The 22,701-nt window shown below is 44.6% G+C and overlaps 1 protein-coding gene across 12 annotated transcripts in view; it reads right to left on the minus strand.

The window, feature by feature from the left end:
- Positions 1–22,701, minus strand: part of gwl (serine/threonine-protein kinase greatwall) — a 517,662-nt gene that overhangs the window by 143,202 nt on the left and 351,759 nt on the right. For 9 of the 12 annotated variants that reach the window (XR_012884867.1, XR_012884871.1, XM_037429392.2 and 6 more), the window contains one exon: positions 6,301–6,426. The exons of the other annotated variants lie outside the window; for them this stretch is intronic. Coding sequence is in view for 7 of the 9 variants with exons in the window: in XM_037429392.2 (XP_037285289.2) it covers positions 6,301–6,426 (126 nt within the window). In the remaining 2 variants the exon portion in view is untranslated. The remainder of the gene's footprint in view (positions 1–6,300; positions 6,427–22,701) is intronic. 12 annotated transcript variants of the gene reach the window in all.

Genomic DNA, 22,701 nt, shown 5'->3' on the forward strand with positions numbered 1-22,701 from the left:
GCCCTCTATTGCGTCGAGACGGTCTGGTAGTCCGATCATGATGAGGTTGAAAAGCATGGTAGAGAGCACCGAGCCCTGTGGTGTACCCGCACCCCCATGTCAACTGTTCGTGGTGGGGCACCGTCGACCTTCACCGTCGCCTTGCGTCCGGTCAGGAAGCTGCTGACGTACCGGTGGAACCTTGAACCAAGACCTAGTTGGCTGATCTTGTCCAAAATGGCAGCATGTTTTACTGTATCGAAGGCGCTTTTGAGGTCTAACCCGAGCAGGGCGTGCACGTGCGTGCTTGGTGCGTTAATGACCTGTTCCTTGACTTGCAGCATAGCATCTTGCGTTGAAAGTCCTCTGCGGAAGCCGATGATGTGAGTGCCGAAGGCATCCTGCTTCTCAAGAATCGTCGTCACTCTGTTGAGGCAGGCGTGCTCCATGACTTTCCCGACGCAGGACGTCAGACATATCGGCCTCATATTTCGAACCTCAAGCGGTTTATTTGGCTTGGGTATTAGTATGACATCCGCTGTCTTCCATTCTTCTGGAATACGGCCTTCTTTCCAGCATGCGTTGATATACTGACGTAGCTTCTCGATGGCGTCATCATTCAGGTTCCTCAGAATTCAGTTGGTGATTTTGTCAGGACCAGGCGCCGATTAAGTCTTCAGTAGCTAGAGGACTGCTCTAATTTCCTGCATGGAAAATTACGCAACTAGTTCCTCGTTGGGAGCCCCACAGTATTCCATGTGACTCCCACCTGCCAGGGCGTGTGAGGTGCGTCTGGATTATCTCCTCCACGAAGGCCTGCGGGTCGTCTTTGTACGTGTGTCGCAGCTTGGCCATCTGGGAACGAGTCGCCGTTCTCGTGCTGGTTGGATTCAGCAGGTGCCTGAGAATCTTCCATGTGCGCCCTGCACTCATATTTTCGTCCATCACATCGCACAGCTTCTGCCATTCAGTCGAACGCAGTGGGCCTCAATCTCTCGGTTGATCTCGGCAATCTTCTTGCGTATCTTCCTGTTCAGTTTCTGCTGACTCGCTCTTCCCTGCATAGATTTCTTGGCCTCTACAAGATGCGCAAGCCGGCTGTCCACCCTGGATGGCTCGGGAACGCTGTCGTCGACGCTTCCGCAGGGCCTGTCTCCATCTTCAGGCTCTTTTCGCCTGTCTGGCCATTCTATTTCTTTTGTAGCTTTTTCTACGTCTGCGAGTACTTCCCTGCACCATTCCCCGATATCCTCGATCGGCCCTTCCTGCTTCTCTCGTACTCTTTGCTCTCGAAACTTGTCGCAGTCCACGGCTCTAGCTTTTTGGCAGCCGTCCATTTTGCCTCTATCCTCTCTCATTGTCATGCACAGGACTCTGTGGTCGCTCCCCAGATCCTCGAAGGTGTTCGACCTGGTGATCGCGCCCGCATCTGACCAAATGGACAGATCAGAGGACGTGTCGCGGCACGCGCCCTGTCCAATCCGGGTGTGCGATGCCGGTTCATTGAGTAGAACCAAGCCAAGCTCGTCCATCAGTTCGGCTAGCCTCTTCCATTTGGGCGAGTCGGCTCCATATCCCCATTGCGTGTGCGGTGCATTGAAAACTCTGCAGATTAAGAGGGGACTGGAGGCGGCCTTCACCATCGCTTCACGAAAAAGGGCACCAAAGTTGTGCGTGAGGCCCCTTTTTGAAGTGGGGCTGTACACGTTAAGCACGAATAGGCCGGTCTTCCAGTTTCCAATGCAGGGCACAACCTCAATCAGGTTGTGGTCTATGTCCGACTCCTCGCTGATATCAAGTGAATGGTCGATAAAGGTCGTCCCTCTCTTAACTAGGGCACACCTTTATGTCCTTCCGCATGCATTCACATGGAGAGCCACATGCTACATAGCCTGGTAGCTGAGCCCGGTCGAAAGGTTCTTGCAAAGCAATCACGTCGGGAAGTTTGCTTTTCAAGAGAGTTTTCATATATTGCACCATTGTAGCTTTTTTGTTTTTGAAGCCCCTACAGTTCCATTGCCAGACAGTGCGTCTGCTGACAAACTTGCGGGACGCAGCCATGGTTGCGTCCAAAGACGTTGGGGGAGCGCGACTGTCCGTGCGTCCCTCCTTTTTCAGGGTGGGTGGTGTTGACATTGCTGCTTCTGTTCAGAATGGTCGATGCGTCCCCTCCCAACTCGTCGTGGCCTTGTCCCTGTTGCTGCAACTGCGCCGTCCTGCATACCAGATATTCGATGCGCTTATTCACGTGTGCAAGTTGGTTATTGACCGCGGCATACTGTGCGTTCCTTTCGGCGTCAGACTCGTTCAGCCGAATGAGGAGCGTCTCAAATAGTCGCTCTGTCATGTTGATTAGTTTGTCTACCATTTCTTCGATCACGTCTATTTTTCGGCCTGCCGGTCGTGCCCGCTTCGGTTCTTGCGCGTGATTTTCAGTGCTTTCAAACTGTTGAGAATCGCTTCGGCTCTTACGCTTAAAGCCCACCACCACCGGCGCTTCATATTCACCTCCACAGCCCATGTCCGTGTCCCCGTCTCCTACTGCTGAAGTTGTGTCGCGTTCATCGGCAGCTTCATGGGACGAGGAGGCGCCAGAAAATGGGGTTTCTGCGGGGTGTCCTCCCATTCGCTTGAGGATTTCGTTCGGTGTCTGTTGTAGCTCCTCAATTTTCCGCGTTGATTTTTCATTCTGCTTTCTAGCCTTGGCCAACTCTTGTCTAAGCTCCTTATTCTCTTTCTTCATGTTCTCCATCCTCGTTGCCAGGCCGGGGTCCGCGGCTGCCCATGGGCGGCCGGAGAGAGGGTGCCCCTGTGCGGAGTCCGCCGTTGTTCCCGTGACTATGTCACGCCAGGTGATTTTGCGCGGCCCTTTCTGTTTCCCACCAGGTGTGGCCCCTCCTATGTCTTGTTGGGGGTGGTGTCGATTCTCGCTGCGGCTTCTGCACCGATTCCGACTTCTGCTCGTACTACTACTTTTGCTCCATCTTTTAACGGCGAGGGGGATCCGGATCTGGTTGAACGACCTATGACCTGTTGGGAGCGGGTTCTAGATCTCGAGCGACTAGGGCGGCCTCCTTCCACCGCACCAGCATTGCTATCCTATAGTGACGGGGTTCACTCTTGAAAGTCTCTGAACCTGGCCTTCCACCTTCTCTGCTTCACTATGTGCGGCACCTTGTATTTGGCCTTCCACATCCGGTCAACCGTGGGGTGCGCCTCACTACATATTCGGCACTGGTGCGTACACTCGTGTCCATTGATGGGGTTCTTTAATCCACAAATTGGGCACAGTTTGATATCTGGTCTGGGCCACACGTCAGGTCTGTGGCCAAGCCTGCCACATTCCTTGCAGAAGTCTATCTGCTTCTGGTACCGAGATACTCTTATCATAACGCTGTTGAAGTAAACCCAGGAAGGAACTTGGTTTCCTTCATAGAGCAGTATCACGTTTGTCGTACTATCGAGCCTCTTCGCATACGTTAGAGAGGGGTTTCTTGTGTTCACCAGTGCTTCCACGAGCTGATCTTGATTATATTTAGGAGGTAAATTGCATATGATTCCTTTTGTGATATTCTCAGGCGCCGAAACATATGCGTTCGTTTCTTACCTCTTTTCGTTGATAGTCAAAACCTTCATCTTGGCGATTTTCGTCGCTGTGCCTTCCTCCGTTGTGCTTATCATCAAAATGTTTTGGGTGGGGTTGGGGCAGATCGTGATCATCTCGTCGTCGCCCACTTCTGCTCCGTTGCGTATCACTTCATCAAGACTCGCACCGCACGTGCTCCTTATATTCAGCCCGTTCCTCGGTCGAACGATTACCTTGATATCGCCCCTGGGCAGTCTGGGCATCTTGCTTGCTCGTAGAACCTTGCTGACAATGCTTCGGCGGCCTAGGCGCATCGGGCTTGGTGAACGGGCGTCTTCTTGTCTCACCACCTTGTTTTGGCTCGCGCGTCCTCTTTTTTTTTCGTGTAACTTCAATCCAGCCATCTGCAACGCTGTCAGCGCCTTCGTCTTCACTCGTGGAAACGCTTCTTGTTTGTTCAGTTCTGTGGCCCGTGGCTTCCCCTGTCCCTGCCTCGTCTACATCCATCTCGGCTGTTCTTTCAGTCTTCGAGTTGGACACGGTATGCGCCAGGCCCAACCATTATTAGGCCTAGACGCTCACTCGTATAGTTCTTGCAGTTTACGAGCCTTAAAGCTCGTAAAGCTCACGCTCACCCAAAAAGCTGGTATCCGTGGGTTTTCGAAAGTGGCACACCATCTGTCCGATGGTGTGCCACTTTCAAGGGTAGAGTTCGAAAAACCTCCGGAAACATTCACAAATCGACGGAGCCGATGTGACATGCGTTTGCTCCCACTAGCGACCATAGCGCCTCCCCCGCAAGCTTCGTCTCTCCTTCATTACCGTGAGCATTGTCTTCTACACTCACTGTCATGGTCTTTATAGATGGAACACTACAGAGGAACAAAGGCGAGCGAAAAATTCTTCATGATCGAAAAAACTTGACTATGAGAAACTTAAGCAATAACTAGCAAAATATAGCACACCCATACACGCTTTAGTATATAATAACTAGAGAGTCGTATTTACAGTTTGCCACAGGTGCACTGCCTTGACGTAGCTGCGACTTCAGCGACAAGTTGTGTGGTTAGGCACATCGGTGAAGTTCGTAGCGTTGCTGGTGCGGGGCCGGCAGCTGAATCATTGATGATGCACAGGAATGACATTGAAGTTAGGACCCCTGTGCAGCTCGCCCCTCTGAAAGTGCAGCCTATAAAGCCTGTCTCCATACGTTGTGTGACTAACCTCCCTGTGATTTTCCCTGTCCTTCCTCCTTTCTTCCTCATCCTCCTCGTGAGAGTGACGTCACCGCTGGGTTCAAGCATCACTTCTGATCGCTCCCCTACAGTTAAAGGGGTGCTGGTGTGAAGGGGCATCATTGCAAGGGGGGCTGCTAGCAGTGTTGCCACTCCGAAATTGGAATGACTCCAAAATCACTCCACATTTTCACAACCATGAAATGGAATGGGAATAGAATGGGGACAATGCTTGGAGGAATGAAATGGAAATAGAATTAAGTCTTCTGAAAATAAAGCAGACGACGCTACCCCAAAGCGAACATCGGGCCAATGGCGAGGCGGGCTTGAGCGACACGGAGAAAGCAGCCAATCGGAGATCTTGAATTAAATTTTAAACATCTGCCTTTTGTGAGCTTTTATCTGAAAAGAGGAGCTAATTGCCCTTTACGAAATACTTTTACCTTGAGCTCAAAATGGTGGCACCCTGTGGTGCGGATAGGGAGCCCCAAATGTGCACCTTTCGGCATGCAGGTGCACACATGAAGTAGCTCCTAATAGCAGAGCTGTGATTTTCTGAAAAATGCTTTTTATACGTCTGCAATACATACTTTTGAATTGGATAGAAAAAGGGCCACAAAAACTAAAAATATGATATTAGAAAAGTACATTTTTTATTTCCCCATTGAGAATAAATCTGTTTACGACTGGTGATTCTCTCAGGCTACAACCAACCTATTAGATGTTTATATAAAAGTTTGTTGTAACAGCATTTGGATTTTACATACTTCTTCTACAACAGACCGAAATCCCCTTCATCATTGAGGTCTGTTGTAAGGAGATTATACCGTAAATATTAGTTAAAACAAGCATATTTCCATAGACTTTCACATGCACAGCTTTGTTCTTTGTTGGCTTTGTGCACTCTGTTGTACGTATATAAGAAGGTCTGTTCGGTGCAATAAACAGTTGGTAGTGAGCGCTGTAAGCTCTGTGTGTTACTCGGGTGGTTGTGTGAGTGATCGTGTGAGTGTTTGCGAAAGTCGAGGTTGCGCTAAATATCTTACAATATGACTTCAGTAGGCTTAGAGAAAGCTTGAGAAGCACTAACGATAACAATAAAACAATTACAAGAGGACTCAGTTTCATCTTCGTTGTTTGGGCTTTTCAAGTTTCTTCAAATGATATGACCAACTCATAAAAACAATTAAAACAACACACTGAAAATTATTAAAAGCAAATAAAAGCACGATGTTTCGGCTCCCGTATTTATTGCTCATGGACCTATTCACCCAAACCAAGGTATTGCGAAGTTGGCTCATGTAATTATGCCTGGTAATAATTTTTCATATAGGTAAGAGAATATTAGTTTTGTCTATTGCACATTATTGTTTTATACCGAGCTCTTTTGTTTGCTATGGTCCTCTCATTTCCATGGAATTTCTTGCATTCCAAAGCTTTCCGTAAATAGAAAAAAAAAAGACAGCACCTTGCTTCATGGCACACTGCAAACATTCTCACCATGTTTCTGTCCCAGGAGCAGCTCAGGTGCTAAATAATCCGGGGTGCCCAACAGACGGTGCTGGCCTCTGGACACCTTGGGGGTCCTGCGCTCTAGGCTGCTGGCTGCAGTGAATGCCTCAGCCACTGCGAAATGGAAGATCGCAAGGTGCCCTCTAAAAAAAATAAAAAGAGCCCATTGCCAAGGAAACGTCCCCTGGCTGCTGGCCATTGCACATTGGGAGTTCACCAAGGTCACAACTCAAAATAACCATGATTCTCACGCTCTCACAATTGAAAAGAATATACTAGATGAGGATTCATTTTTACCTTTAAAATGTCTAGATCTCAAGAGATGATTTTCGGCAACTTCTTGAGTTTACACATCATGCTTATGGTACTACTTATGGCCACATCTGAATGAAAATTTTCCCACACATTCCATTGCATGCGAAGGGTGCAACTACTTTCTTCGAAAAGGCCCTGCAACACTTTCCCAAGCAGCCATGGAATGGATTCAGTAAAGGAGCTTAATGCCTCACAAATTGACTGCCGCAAGAATTTTTAGAATTTGTCCAGTATGAGCAAAGTTTTGACACACCCTACAATTGCATTCTCTCGTACCGATGAAAGTGCTGGAAGCTGGAAAGAAAATACGTCACGTGTGCCTCGTGAGCTTGAGCACTTTTCCTTTTTTTTTTTTGAATACATGTTTTCTTTTTTTTTATTCGAAAAAAAAAAAAGCTGTTGGCTGGAACATTGTTCATCATAGGCTACACTACTAGTGCAAACATGTTGAACATGCAATCTCGGATGTCTGACAGCTGAGGTATGCGACATGGCGTGCTTTCGAATTTCCAAAAGTTAACATTAAAAGACCAGGGTTCCCAATGAAATGAACACACACACACGTCAAACAGAAAAAACCATCGTGGAATTTCACTGATTACGTTTTAGGCCACTAAGATTATGCACATTATCATGACAGATATTTTGTGTGCTGAACCATATCAATTTCTTGATTTATGATGACGTATAGAAAAAATGCGACACCGGTATTGGCTGAAGGCAATCACGTGATCTAAACGTACTTCCGGTCTTTTTGTTTGTTTTTGTTTCTTTTTATGCAAGACGGGGGTGTGCATAGATGTTAGCATAACGCTAGTTTTGCGATACGCCGTATAAATTATGCCGAAGTGTGTGGGCTTTTCGCCGACAGTGCCGCTGAAACGAGTTGTGTTTTTACGCAGTTGGTGTGCTCAGATTTTTTATTTATTACATGTTCGTTTGGGTTGCCAGCCAGCGAAGAAGACACGCCACTTGAACTACTCCGGATGTCAGCTGTTTTAAGGTAAGTGGGTTGTACCCAAGGAGGATACCTAAAACTTGCTGGAGTGGAAGGGGCGCTCTGCGAGTGAAGCCAGCCGCCGCCGTCTTGCCAGTGGCAAAAAGCGTGCTCAGCGCCATCGCGAGCTGCTGATTTCGCCCGTTCTTGTTTCATCTTGTCGGCAGGTAAAGACAAATGGTTTACAATGGCTGTCTCTTGCATCGTTTGCGGATGTGCCAACAGGTTGAAAAAACATTGTGGCTTCACATTCCACTTGTACGTACACGAAAACGTCTTCAACATAACCATTTCGCGCTCGTTACTAAAGGGAGCTATAGCTGACGCGATCGAAGCATGCAAAGCATAACAGTCCGGATTTGTTTTACAGGTTTCCTAAAGTTACCGTAACGCGGAGCCTCTGGGAGTGGGCCGTTCGCCGTGAGAGGTAGAATGCGAAAGACTGAGATCACTTCGCTCTGTGCACTTCACGCCAGAGTGCTTTGACCACCTCTTTGACATTGAAGGGAAGCATGTGAAATGGGATTATGAAGTGGCATTGAAGACACTTCAATGTGAAGAAGGGTTGTGGCTCGAGAACAAACTTACGAAAGTCCACGTCCAATGGTAAAAGCAAGAAAATGAAGGTATGATATGCTGTACAACTGATCGAGTGTCTCAGTTGCCGACGATTTGAACTTCTGTGAACAAAAGCGAAAGCTGCCACAATTCAAAGGTGCCAGCACAAAATCTACGTCTATTAGAACTTTTAATCGCTTGTTTGACATCTTAAACTCCAGAAACCCGCTGGCAAGGTCGTACAAAGCGCCCCTTAGGCAGGGGAGCAAAGCAATTTGGAAGTTGTTTTTTGCGGAGACTCGAGCGTACATAAACAGGCTGAGAGATCTGGCAGTGACAGAAGGACTGAAAAAAAAAAAAAAAAAACAGATTAATTGGTTTTTGGATACGCATGGCAAGCACGGAAAGAATGTTTGACAGACTTGTCAGGCAGGGTCAGCTTAAATACTTACTGACACACAAACTCAGTCAAGACTATACCGAAAACTTCTTTGAATCAATACGTGGATGAGACGGCCATAACAACAACTCAACAGCTTCGCAGTTTATGGCTGCATAAAAGCGTCTATTGGTTCAGACGGAAGTCACGTGTTCAAGTTCTGGACACTGCTCCCAAGATGTTCTTTCTGTATGGAATGCAACGACTCTTGCAGCCATGGTAGATCCAAGAAGCAATCTCACTGACATGCGCAAGGCCCCAGTCCTGCAGCTCGATGACCACGACAATACGAATTGCATTGACTAGCCCGAAAGCTTTTCTGCTTTTGTCGGTTCCGTGGTGCCATACATAGCAGGCTTCATTGTTCGAAAGGTCGAACTGCAACTACCTGTGAAGAGTGCATAGCAGCCATGCACTCAGATGAGCTGACACCTTTATTTAAATATAAGAGGCGAGGTGATTTTGTTTCACCGTCGCAAGATGTCATTATCCTCTGTAAAAAAGTCGAGGACTGAGGCGGCTACAGGCTGAATGTGATTCCATCACAACGGTGAAGTCAAGAGCAAAAAACCTCCTCCTGAAAGTTCTATGAGCTTCCCCTGAGAAAAACTGGTTCCATAAACTAGAGCAGCACGTCCTAGACTTTGATACGCTTGATAATCAGGTTTACAGTTTGTGCAGGCAAATCGCCGAACAATACGTAAAAGTGGGGATACAACACATGACGAAGAAAAAAAAAACCGAGAATCGGTCAAAAGTAAGGTGGGACCACTTTTGACAAGTTCAATAATTTTAAAACACCAGTAGGGCACCTATGTTTTCGATCATGTGTTTGCTTTAGGCATCGCTATTTGATGCATATGCACTTTGAGTTCTCTACATGCCACTTGGCTGCGTACAAGTCGCAATAAACATTTACAACCAGAATTACTTGTTTTCGTTGCTTTATAAACACACGAGTCACTTCACCCGCAGCGCGATGAAGCATAAATTTGCAGCGCTCGGCTCTTTTCTGCCACTGGCAACAAGCCTCCGCACGCTCGGCGTGGCTTCACTCTCTCCCGTAGCGGCGCATAGGAGGCTTCCACTCTAGCAAGTTTTATGTATCCTCCTTGGTTGTATTCATTCATTCATTCATTCATGATACCTTACAGGGCCCGATAGGGCATTGAGTAAGGGGAGCAACTACGAAACAAAAAATATCAGAGATAAATGCATTAATAAATACAGGGAAACAAAATTGAAAAAAAAGAAAAAAAAGGGTACAGTGTAGTTAAGGAACTTTTTTTTCCTTCCTCCTTTTCCCTTTTCCCTTTTTGTTTTCCTTTTTTTCCTCCTTTTTTTTTACACATGGCAAAAAACAGCAAAAAAAACAAATATATATACATATATATGTATATATATATATACACACATATACATATGTACAGTGCAAAGCATTTTCAAACAGAGGAACAGCATTTCTTATTCCATGAAACAATTTTACGCCAATCACACACACTCGCAAAGGAAAGAATGGAGGAAGAATTCGCGAAAAAAAAATAATAATGGTGGCGACGTGATACTATTTCAAGAAATGCTTACGCAATTGGTCAAGAAATGCTTGATGGTTACTGATAGATGCAATATTGTCGGGAAGATCATTCCATAGAACAATGGCTCGGGGAAGTGCTGATGAATTGAAAGTGTTAGTTCGTCCACTGATGCGTTTAATGCTATATTGATTATGCAAGCGGCGTGATATGCGTGAAGGCGCTTCCAGTGGTAAGGGAGATGGCCTGATGCTATAGCGATATTTATGGAATAAAGATAAAAGAGAAATGGAACGACGTACATTTAATGGCACAAGCGGTATGTCATGTTTGATCTGCGTTATGCTGGAATGTGGGCTGTAGTTGGAAGTAATGAAACGAGCGGCTCTGTTTTGTACACACTCAAGCTTGTTAGTCAGGTAGATTTGATGAGGAGACCACACTGGTGAAGCATATTCTAATTGCGGACGAACGATGGTTTCATAGATGAGTTGTCTTAGACTGCTTGGTGAGTTCCACAAGTTCCGGCGCAGGTATCCAAGTGACCTGGATGCCTTGGCAGTAATGGTGTTAATATGCATGTCCCATGAAAGATTGTGCTTGAGATGGACGCCTAAATATTTATACGATGATGCCTGGGCTACTAATGTGCTATCTATGAGGTATGAAAAATCGGAATTGATGCGCTTGCGGCTGAAAGTGATAACTTTGCATTTAGTAGAGTTAAGATTCATCTGCCATTTGTCACACCACTTTGCAATTAATATGAGATCATTTTGAAGTACGAGGTGATCTTCGGTGGATTTAATTGAGCGGTAAATGATGCAGTCGTCAGCGAAAAGACGCAGGTTAGAAGATATGCCTGTGGGTAAATCGTTAATGTATATTAGGAACAGTAAAGGACCAAGGACACTGCCCTGGGGCACACCTGATGTTACGTCACAGAGAGATGAGGTAAAACTGTTAGCTGAAGTAAACTGCTGACGGAAAGAAAGAAAGTTACGAAGCCATGATAATGTTAAAGAATCCAGACAGAGAGCTGATAATTTCGAGAATAAACGCGAGTGTGCCACACAGTCAAATGCTTTAGCAAAATCTAAAAACAATACAATCCGTTTGAAGATTAGCGTCCATGTTAGAGTGCAAGTCAGTTGTGAATTCTAGCAGCTGCGTGTCACATGACAGTCCTTTTCTGAAACCGTGTTGCTGAGGAAAAAAGAAGGAATTATGTTCAAGATGAGCGTAAATATGGGAGGCGATAATGTGTTCAAGTAACTTACAGCAAATGCATGTTAGTGATACGGGTCGGTAGTTATGCGGGGAATTTTTATTACCGCTTTTGAAAATTGGGATGACCTTGGCGATCTTCCAGTCTGTGGGTAATAAGCCTGATGATAATGATTGCTGAAAAATATAGCAAAGAATTTTACTTGATATTAGGACTGTGTTTTTTAATATTTTAGAGTTAATGTTGTCAACTCCAGCACTGGTTGAGATCTTGAGATTTAATATGAGATTAGCGATACCTTCAGCGGAGACATCAATCGCACTCATGTACTGATAATCATGGTCAGGAACAATGGGTATGTTGGAATGATCTTCCCTCGTAAATACAGAAGCAAAATATCTGTTAAAGACATGCGGGCATTCGCTATCATCAAGTGGCTGCTGTTTATCGTCACACAGTGAAATGTGATTACTAATGCTATTAGGAGACACAACACGCCAAAACTTTTTAGGATTAGATTTCAAGAGAGAGGGAAGATCCTGGGAAAAATATTTCTTTTTTAAAGTTCGAACGGCGCAACAGTAGCTTTTTAAGCATTCGCGATATTTTTTCCAAGCCGATGATGTAGGTGCAAGCTTAGCTTTTCTGTAAAGACGCTTCTTTTTATTACGATGACGATTTAGATGTTTGTTAAACCAGGGATTAGTTTTATCGTTGGAAATGGACACCACGGGAACGTATCGGTGCACTAAATTTGTTAGCACGTTCTTAAAAAGCACCCAGTTCTGCTCAACGGTCCTATCAAAAAACGAAGGTAAAAATGTCCGAACGAAAAATTTGTTAAGTGCAATATTCATATCCTTATAATTAGCTCGATTGTAATCGCGGATTTGAGTGATCGTGCTACCTTGAAATGCAAGAGGAATGGTAAGTTGTAATTGGATAAGCCTGTGATCACTAAAACCGTCAAGGTATAAAACATCACCAATTGGCTCAGGAGCATTGCAGAAAACGAGATCTAGAATATTAGTACTGCGGGTTGGCTGATTAATTGCTTGGAAAAAATTGAAGTCTAAGGTGAGGTTTATGAGCTCTGTTGCATTTTGGCAAGAAGATGACAATTGAGACCAATCTATTTGCGGAAAGTTAAAGTCACCAACCAGGTAAGTAATGTCGGCTGAGTATTTACCGATAGCCGAAGTAATGGAACTTCGAAGTTCGTCAATGAAGGAACTATTGGAATCCGGCGGACGGTAGCAGACGCCAACCAGTACCTTTGCCGTTGATGTAGTACAGGCGGCCCACACTATTTCAAGGCAGGAGTCGGTATTCACCAGAAACGGCGCTAATCCTTTTTTGATAGCTATAAGAACACCACCGCCTTTTTTAGCTTTGCGGTCATGTCTATAAAGGCTATACTTATTTGGGTTGGCAAAAATTTCACTGTCCATTACATTCGGATGCAGCCAGGTTTCCGTAAGTGCAACAATATCGCTATCAGCATCTTCCAAGAAGGAACACAAATCATCACGTTTAGGAAGAAGGCTTCGAATATTAGTAAGAAATAAAGATAGTGTTTGAGAACTGCTGCGACTAGGTCTAGGTATTGCTCGAGTTTTTTTATCCCTGCCTAGCTATCTAGCAGCTGCTATAACAGTGTCTGTCGCACTATCATACACATACGTTTGTTGATCAATCAGTAGTTTATCAAAGACCAGCTTGCCTCTCTTATCCTGCATCTTGGCAAATTGAAGTAACTTTCGCCTTGCTAACCTGGTCGCAACAGAAAAGTCTTCTCTAATTGAATAAGTCGAGCCTTTGAGCTTATGCGCAGATGCAAGAATTCGCTGCTTGTCCTTGAAGAATGCAAGTTTCGCAACGATAGGTCTGCGCTTATTCAAGGCAAATTTCCCTAGTCGATGAACACGCTCAAAATGGCTCTCAGTGATAGTAACATCCAGCTTTTGGGAGCAGAAGGTAATAATTTTCTGCTCAGAATCATCCCATTTTTCTTTTTCATCATCCTCAAGCCCAAAGAAAAGCAAGTTCGACCGCCGAGACCTGTTGTTCTCAGCATCGTCACATCTTTCTGTAACCTTATTTAGTTTCGCAGCCAGGTCACACAAGGAAGGATCAGGGCCACTGAGCTTAGGTATGCTAAGTGACTCTATTGTGTTTTCCAGTGACGTAACACGGCCAGACAGCTGCGTAATTGCCATATCTGTAGCACGTTGCTTTTCCTTTATGCCCTTCAGCTCATTAAGTATTTCCATTTGACCGGTCTCGAGCCTACGCATGGTATCCAATACTAATGAAAGCACACCCTCCTGTGTTGTTTGCACAGGGGGTGGACCAGGATTTGTCTCTATATCGCCGGCAATTAAGAGCAGCAAGGACATAGCAGCGGAACAACATCGCGACACTGAGCAGATAAAGCTCAGATAGATCACCTGTGGTATTGACGCTGTGGTCTTCTGTGCTCCGGGCGTAAGCTAAGATGATACGAACTTGTTTCAATGTTAGTTGTTTTGTGACGGTGTGCTGTTTCTCACTACGTTGCGCGTTCGCTCAAGGGTCCTTTGCTATCTTACTTCTCTTTATATCACGTGACACACTGCGAGCTTGTGCTCTGTTAACGCGCACAGTGCTCATGAAACTCATGTAATAGAGTAGAGCGGTTGGAGCCTAGGCGTTCCCCAGATGCAACTCTGCATTTAGGAAGGACACTGAAATGCGCATAGCGTGGGCCTTGCCACATTAAAAAGTAGATAGCGCAGTTGTCCCCCCCAGAATGATGGGTAATCTAACGTTCAAAAATGTTTTGGGCTGTTTTGAAAAAAATTGAATGCCCCTTAATGGATATTTTTGTCATGTTGAATAAAACATGCAGTGCAAGTAGTAGTGTCCACTGTTGTCCATGCAACCTGAATGTTTAAAAAAAATTGTATTGTGAAACAAAAAACATGGCTACTGAATACAGAAACATAGCTGTTATACAGACACACGTGGTATTTGCAGACAAAGTTATTGAAAATATTGTACACATTTTTTACTGTCACTGAACATATATTACACAAAAGTATTGATGCAAATATCGACCAATGAACTGCAAAAACTTTGCTTTGCCAGAAAAAAGAACTAGCAAGAAATTAGTGAAGTAATACACAGTACGAAAACACAGACAAAAGGAGACAGATGTGTTCACCCTTTAAAAATGAAACTGATTTATATTTCATGCACTTCTGAAAATGAAATAATTTGTGAGTCACTGCACATCTTTTTGTGCCATTTATCACTGCACTGTGTTTCAAAACGAATTAATCCACAAACCCATACACTGCAAATACCGTTTCTTAAACTGTGGCATGTTTTGAAAAAAAAAAAATGATCATGTGAAATAAGAGTACTTCACATTGCATGTTATCTAAGGGAGACATGTCATGATCACATTGAAATGACACTTCTGTTCTCAATTTAACATACCATGCAGCAGCCAAACTTAGAAGATCTTTTACTGGAAGCAGGATTAAAACACCACAGTATGTGAAGTGGTGTTGAATATTGGAGCAAATTTCGTGTTCTGATACCTTGCACAGATGCCATGAAATCGCATTAGAACGTCATTAACAGAAAGATGTGTCTTCCTACCCTTTGCTTAAGCCTCGCCATGGTGGTTCTAGTACCGAAGACAATAAACTGCTGACCTGTAGGACGCGGGATTGAAACCCGGCTCCGGCGGCTGCATTTTCCGTGGAGGCTAAAATGCTATACGCACGTGTGCCCAAATTTGGGGGCACGTTCAAGAACCCCAGGTGGTCGAAATTTCCGGACACCTCCACTACGTCGTCTCTCATTATCATATGGTGGCTTTGGAAAGTTAAACGTCACATATCAATCAATCAACTCTTTTTCCTAAAATAGTCTGTTCCCTCGATCAGTTCATGCGAATGCACAGTTCACCCAATGTAGCTTTCTTTACAGTTCGTCCATAGCTGAGGTAGTTTTCATTTTTCCACTAGTGATTTTTTAATTATATCATGTTATTCAGCCAGCATGAACTCCCACAAGAAATTGTTAATGAACATTTGTGTTGCCTTAGAGGTAGCACTAAGCTTACAATACCACTTGGTAAGCACAGACTTGAGCCTGAACAACTGATTTATTTATTGATTCATTTTTTTTTCATTATATCGTACACACTGCCAGTTTTGAGCAGGAGTGAATTTAAAATGATGTAAAAATAAATGAAACAACGCCTAAGAAATTACTGTATACGGAACTTTAGTGATGCATGTGACAGCACTCGGCACTGTACACGGCAAAGTAATTGTTGAATTACATAGCTAGTTAATCAAAACCAAGCAAATAATACAATGATGCATCTGTTTGATCATAAAAAAGATAAAAAAATATGAGTAGATAAATTACAGCAAGCAGTATGAGATTGCATGTCAAAAATTAACATATACAGCATCTCAGTGTCCTTGTGTATGACAAGTAAAGACTAAAAAAATCACGGCTAGTTAAAGCAAACAGAAAAGAATTACTGTATATCGAAAATGCATGAAAAGTGTATGGAAGGCCTACAACCAATAGTTATGAACAATCAAGTGCACTAAATAGAAACGAACTAGTCTGGCATTGACCCAGCTCAACATGCAGATCCTTTCAAATATGAGCACTGCTGTAGATGAACATCTTTTGTGGTGATATTTGCTAACCTTCATAAGACAAAAGGCACAGATTTGCTACTTCTGTACTGGTGAAAAGCATTGTTTCTGATCTGCTCCTATCTCTGTTTCTTATCTACTTCGACAATCTACGTCAACCATTGTAACTCTGAATTTCTGTGTGTTGGTGACTAAAATTTCGAACAGGTTAGGCAGGATATGCAGTACAAAATAATTAACTTTTATTGCTTGTCTTTAAAAAATGAAATTACAAACCGGCACATGCCCAGCATGAGGTCATTTCAAAATGTGGGGTTTATTGCACACTTAGTGATGGCATCGATCCTAAGTAATTCGGCACACAATCTCGAGCAGCTAAAACCTCAGTTTTAATAAGCAAATCAGCCTTTTCTGGCACTTGATAGTCACACATTTTCAAAAACACATTTTAAGTCTCTAAGTGTGAGTAGTTTATCATGTTTAACAAAATAAATATATGCATGCACACTTGTATATAATGCCACAAAAAGTGAAGTTAACCCACAGCTTCTCGGTTTCATGCTGACAGCCCCAGACTTCTGTATAGTGTTGGCATCAGGCTTCTTGACATTCCCTTGTGATGCACACTTCATTTGCTAATCAGCACAACTTTCCCTGACGCCTCCAGAGGCATAAATTTTCCACGCATATTACGTTCACTATCAGAAAGAACTAGCCGTGTGATGACGTCTGAGCTTTCAATGAAACCTAGAAATATGAGTTACATGGCGAAGTACGTGCTGTTGTACTTTATGGACAAACTCGGCAAGCTTTTGGTTCTTTTGCACTTAATTAAGAATCAATATATTGTAAATTCCAACAATATGCAACATGATATTCACTAGAATAAAAGGCTAGGCTTTGCACTTCATTTAGACAGTTTTTTTTTTAACTTGCACTGATGCCAAAAAAAGAGGACCAATATACAAGAATAATAATTCACTGTGCTACAGCAGCAAAATCTTCTCGCCACTGTAGTGGCTGGCATTGTTTATATATGCGGTCCATATAGTATGATAAATAGAACTTCAGTGACCTGTATAAATCCAATAGAAGTCAGAAGAAATAGAAATCTAAAATTTTCTAAAATTACTGAACTCATGCGACATGTTCTAATTACATACATGCTGCAGTAGTGAATACGGTTCAAGAACGAGTTGGAAAATTAATCAGTAGGACGGTGGAAGATTCACAGGTACATCCAAGTGATGCTCCACATCCAAGATTTTAAAAAAGTTAGGACTTTATAACTTTATATTTTAATTTATAATGTGGACTCTATAACTAAAACAGTGCACTCCAATCGGAAAGGGTATCCAGCTGAGATGAACTGAAATCGACGTATGCTCATTGTGGGTTATGGAAATGGTGTTGAATGCGTGTATTGTGCATGATTGCAGAGACAGCAGCCAGCTCTAATTCTGTCAAGTCTTATCAGAGTCTCCTTGTCATCTAGCAAGCCTCTTAAAACCTACTGCTCTGTCTTGGTTGTGAGGAAGTTGTCAATTTAAACTCGTGCATAAAAGTCACAGCGAACAATGTGAGGCTCATTTTAGCTCAAAAGTACACAATTTAAGAATGGCCCCAAGGCCTAACTTGGTTTCAGCAAATGACTAATTTGACCTAAGGTTATGTGCTTTTGCTAGAAATCGTGCTGTAATAACTGTCCAAGTATGTGATTCCTTTCATGATAAGCGTACAATCATCGTATCACACAGCTGTTCTTCATTGATCGGGCCATATGATTTCTATAAACACACAAAAAAAAACTTTTTCAGTGTAAGTCATGAGCCTACAATAGCCAGTTTTAGTGGCAATATTGTCTGTAGCTGTTGGATTTTTCAGACACTGAGCATCCTTACTAAGAAAGAAAGCTCAGTGTCTGAGAAACCCAAGTCGGAATCCAGATGGTGATCATTCATCCTGCCATAAAGTCGGGGATGAGTGGCGACTGCGACGAGCGAGCCGTAGGGGCAAAACCCTGAGCACCGAATAGAAACGAAAAAGAAGAAGAGAAGAAAGAAGACTGGTGCAGCGAATATACGCAGCCGGCTTCAATGGTTGTTGGGGCATTCGACCCCGTGTCCTAGGCGCTCGCTTCCGTCGAGCGTGACCTGGACACCAGCAAGATGTCAGGGTGCTGGACATCGACATAAGCTCGAGCCAGGGAGCTACACGAAAAGTTGCCCACAAATTTTGGCGAGCCAGAAGAGAAGAAAGAAGACTGGTGCAGCGAACGTGCACAGCCGGCTTCAATGGTTGTCGGGGCTTTCGACCCCGTGTCCTGGGCGCTCGCTTCGGTCGAGTGTGATTTGAACGCCAGCAAGATGTCAGGGTGCGGGACATCGACGTAAGCTCGAGCCAGCTAGCTACACGAGAAGGTGTGTTCTCACCGTGAACGCTACCACGACGGACTCAATGCCACGTTGCCCAGTGCTACGGTCACCGCAACGACGGTGCGCGTGAGTCGTCTTGAAAACTTGGTGGCGCGGGAGTCAAGTGCGTGGAGTGTTAAGATGTAGACTTACGTCTCGCATGGACAAGAACTTGCCAGTAGACTCTCGTTAACCTTGTATCATCCTGATGTTCTTTGTGAGATTTCTTCGTGTGTGTTCTTGTCCTCGTCCGATATAAAAAACGCCTTCGTGTTATCAGGTTGTCTTGAGTGCGTGCGATGACCTGGGCCCATTGAGTAAACCCCCTTTGCTCACCACAATTGGCGAGCCTTGCCAGGATCACCAATACCATCTTCCCGCCAAAAATCCGTCACGCTCAAGATGCCTGTCAACTTGCAAAGACTACTATGTATTGGAGAGGAGGTCGGTTGGTCTTGCTCCGATTTAGAGCAAATGTTGCGAGAAGACCTCGAAGAGGAACGCGAGAGGATTGATTTCGAACTGCAGTACATATGCAAAGATGATAATGACTATGAGCGTGTAAGACGGAAAGGAGAGAAGCTATTGTCGGAAATACGCACGACTATCTCAGACATACGAAAGATTGCAAGACGCAAAGCAGCACGTAATAAGGCTAATGAGGTGAATAGGGTAAAACCTCACCAATACGAGACATATATCGCTGGTTCGCTGGCACGCAAAAACGTGAATGATAAAGAACTTGACGTTGTTGTTCTAGATACACAGTCTGCAACTACAGGTGCGAAGCGGGCATGTGGCGACAACACAGTTCGCAGTGATAGAGAGCAAGTTAGTCTTTGCGTTCCTCTGTTAGGATCTGTTAGTCAAACTAACACTGTTGCAGACAGATCTCAGTCTGTGACCTCAGAACCGCCAAGTGGTCGCGGTAACAGAAGTGATGTGAAGGAAAGCTCAGCCAGTAACCATGGTACTGTTGACGTGCAGGAAGCTTGGGTCCTTCGCGAAAGCATGCCAGCAGAGTGTATGCTAGGTCCGAGTCAGCTGAAACCTTGCCGGCTGAAATGATCGTTCAGAAGCTCAAGTTAAAGGAAGTTCCTGACGACATTCCTGAGATAGAGCCACAAGGGCAAAGGTCGGGCAATACAGACCTGAACCCCCAAAGCACTAGAGCAGTTAGGAACGCCATGAGCCTGATATATGGCTATTGGTACCACTTCAGAACAGATGGGCATCCATCCAGAGGAAGCTTGCCGTGCTGTGGGTACCACCCAGCTGGATACTCAGGTACAGATTTCAGGGTTGAGTACTGGTGGTTGGATCTTAGCAGCATCTACAGAGCTCCGCGTTACCCAGAAGGTAGCAGTAAAGAAGAACGCTGGTTCTGCGTGAGCACGTGGAAAAAAAAAAGAGTCGGCCTATAAAGCTGTACTGATACGGAACTGACCTGTGCTCCCATTGTATTTATACTTTTGTGATGCCCACTTGCACCTTTTAGGTATCGTGACATGTCATATGACAACAAAATAAGTTGAATCGCTCTCCACTTTTGAGATAGGCTCACGTCAAATATGTGCAAGACATGTTCCTTGGTGAAACGTAGAGAATATATTCAATGTGACATCGAAATGAATGCTGCAAATAGTGCCCTTCTTTACCGGTAAATCTTTCAGTGTATATTGAAGTGCTCCCTAAGTGCCGGTGAAATACTTGGATATTCCAGCCTACAACACTGGTGCAACTCCGTATTCAACATGTGCGTCTGAACTTCGACCCGGCAATGGACTTTGAACCATATGAATGTCAGCAACCAAAGTGTCTATCTAACAAATCTTCTACATTCTTCTACATTTTGGTTTCGCTTGCTTGCATTATTGAAGCGTTTAGAAAAACATTTGGGGAGAGACAATTCGATTGTTCAGTCTAAAATCTCACTGTTACACCACAAGTATATTTTTTGGACGTTCGCGGCCGCTCAGTGACCCTCCACATGTCCTTACGTCAAGGACGCCATGTTTACTTTTGGAAAGGGCTTGCCGAAAAGGTGGTGCTGTCTAAGAAAGTTCCATAATAAATAAAAGTGCTGTCCAAGAAAGTTCCATAATAAATAAAGCAAGTTCCATAATAAAAAAAGCAGTATTTATTTCAGCAAGGCAAATGAGATGTTAGAGTGCCGATAGAGATACTATCAGTAAATTAATGTACTACCAAACTGGTAGGTGTTCTGTGGTACTACTTTTTGACGCGGTAGCAGGCATGCATTTTGGTTCTGTTGTTTGCAGGGTGCTGTTACAGAGTACTGAAGGGGTAGTGCTGTCAAGTTGTCGCCGAGTGTGAGCGCTTTTTACCTCGCTGATACCGCTAGTTCTCCACATCTCGACCCATTCGCCAAGCCTAAGTCGATCTAATCTGTCACCATGAGTAGCGTACGGCGGCAGGCCTTCACGGCACAGCAAAAGCTTAAGATCATCGCCGTCGCCGAGGAATTTGGAAATCGCGAAGCGGGAAGACGGCACGATGTGGACGAGTCCTGCGTGCGACTGTGAAGAAAGAAGAAAGAGAGCCTACAAGCTGCGCACCGCGACCGTAGGTCATTTCGTGGCCCCAAGACCGGTGCCTACCCCGAGCTGGAGGCGGAGCTAGTAAAGTTCATCGAAGATGTGAGAAGCAGGAGTCACGCCGTATCGACCGAGATGGCCCAAGTGGAAGCGCGGCGACTTTCGAGGGAGCTAGGCCTACCTCACGAGTTCCGTGCGAGCCGCGGATGGCTGCACCGCCTTATGAAGCGGCAAGGGCTCTCATTCAGACGGCGGACTACAATATGTCAACGCTTGCCGGCTTCTTGTGAGGAGAAGCTGCTCAAGTACCAGAGATATGTAATCGGCCTGCGAAAGCAGCACAATTACATTTTCTCCCAAATCGGCAATGCGGATGAAACTCCTGTTTATTTTGAAATGCCGTTGGACACAACGATTGAGAAGACGGGCAGCAGTTCGGTGAGCGTGCTGACCGGCGGGAACACGAAACTGCGCATCACAGTCTTGCTTTGTGCCCTCGCCGACGGCATGCAACTGCGACCGTACGTCATCTTGAAAAGGAAAACTCTACCAAAGGTTCATTTGCCTGCCAGTGTGGTGGTGCGCGAACACGAGAACGTGTGGATGAACAGTGACTTGTTCGTAGACTGAATCAAGACGGTATGGGAGAAGGGGCCCGGTGCGATGCTCGCAAAGAGGTCCATGCTCGTTCTTGACTCATTCTGCGGCCACACAACTGAGGAAGTGAAGAACCGCCTTTCACGCAACAGGTTAGTTGTTATACCCGGTGGAATGACGTCAATGTTACAGCCTCTAGATGTGTCGCTTAACAAGCCCTTCAAAGCGCATGTCAAGCGCTATTACGCCGAGTGGATGGCCGAAGGCTGCTACGACTTGACGCCGACAGGACGAGTCCGAAGGCCTGATATTGCCCTATTCTGCAAGTGGATTGTTGAGACATGGAAGGCCGTTCGAGGTGAGATGGTGCGAAAAAGTTTCAAGAAATGCTGCATCACAAACAACATGGATGGCGCCGAAGATGACCTTGTGCATAATAGTGAGAACTGCAACTCAAGTGATAGCTCTAGCGAGAGCAGCGACAGTGAGTGAATTGTGACTGGCCTTGCAGACAGCGTATTCTGCTTGCTAAATAAAGCTTTTCTGTCTACATATGTGCTATGTTGCTTGAGCAGTAGCTTTTGTACAGCCTTTCCTGTATATCAAATGTGCGGGCAATATGCGAGGATTTTTTTTTCTTTCTCGGTGAGCTGAAAGTGGGGGTGCGGATTATATGCAGGGGCGGGTTATACGCGCAGAAATATGTTAGTACAACTATTGACCATATCTATTGAGACTTAGGACAACTTAAAAACACCATTTCCTCAGTAAATTTATAGATGTGAATCTACCAGTATAAATTAAACTTATGAAAGCTTTGTTTTTTTTATTAAAATGCACTTAGCTTAATGCTTAACATTTTACCTTGTAAGGGCTCCCAAGAAAGGCAGGAAGTCATAGATTACTTGCAGTTCATCTACAAATATTTCAAAAGAAATGCTTTCACATTCCATAGTTCTTATGAAAAAAGACTTGAGCAGCATTTTAACACTGAAGCAATTCAGATAAGACTACCTAAGTGCTTTAAATGAACTGAAAATGTGTAGGTTAGAATCTTTACCACTGGTTTATGGTTATCACA

This window comes from Rhipicephalus microplus, chromosome 1 (genome assembly GCF_043290135.1).
Source record: "Rhipicephalus microplus isolate Deutch F79 chromosome 1, USDA_Rmic, whole genome shotgun sequence".
Classification (NCBI taxonomy): Eukaryota; Metazoa; Arthropoda; class Arachnida; order Ixodida; family Ixodidae; genus Rhipicephalus; species Rhipicephalus microplus.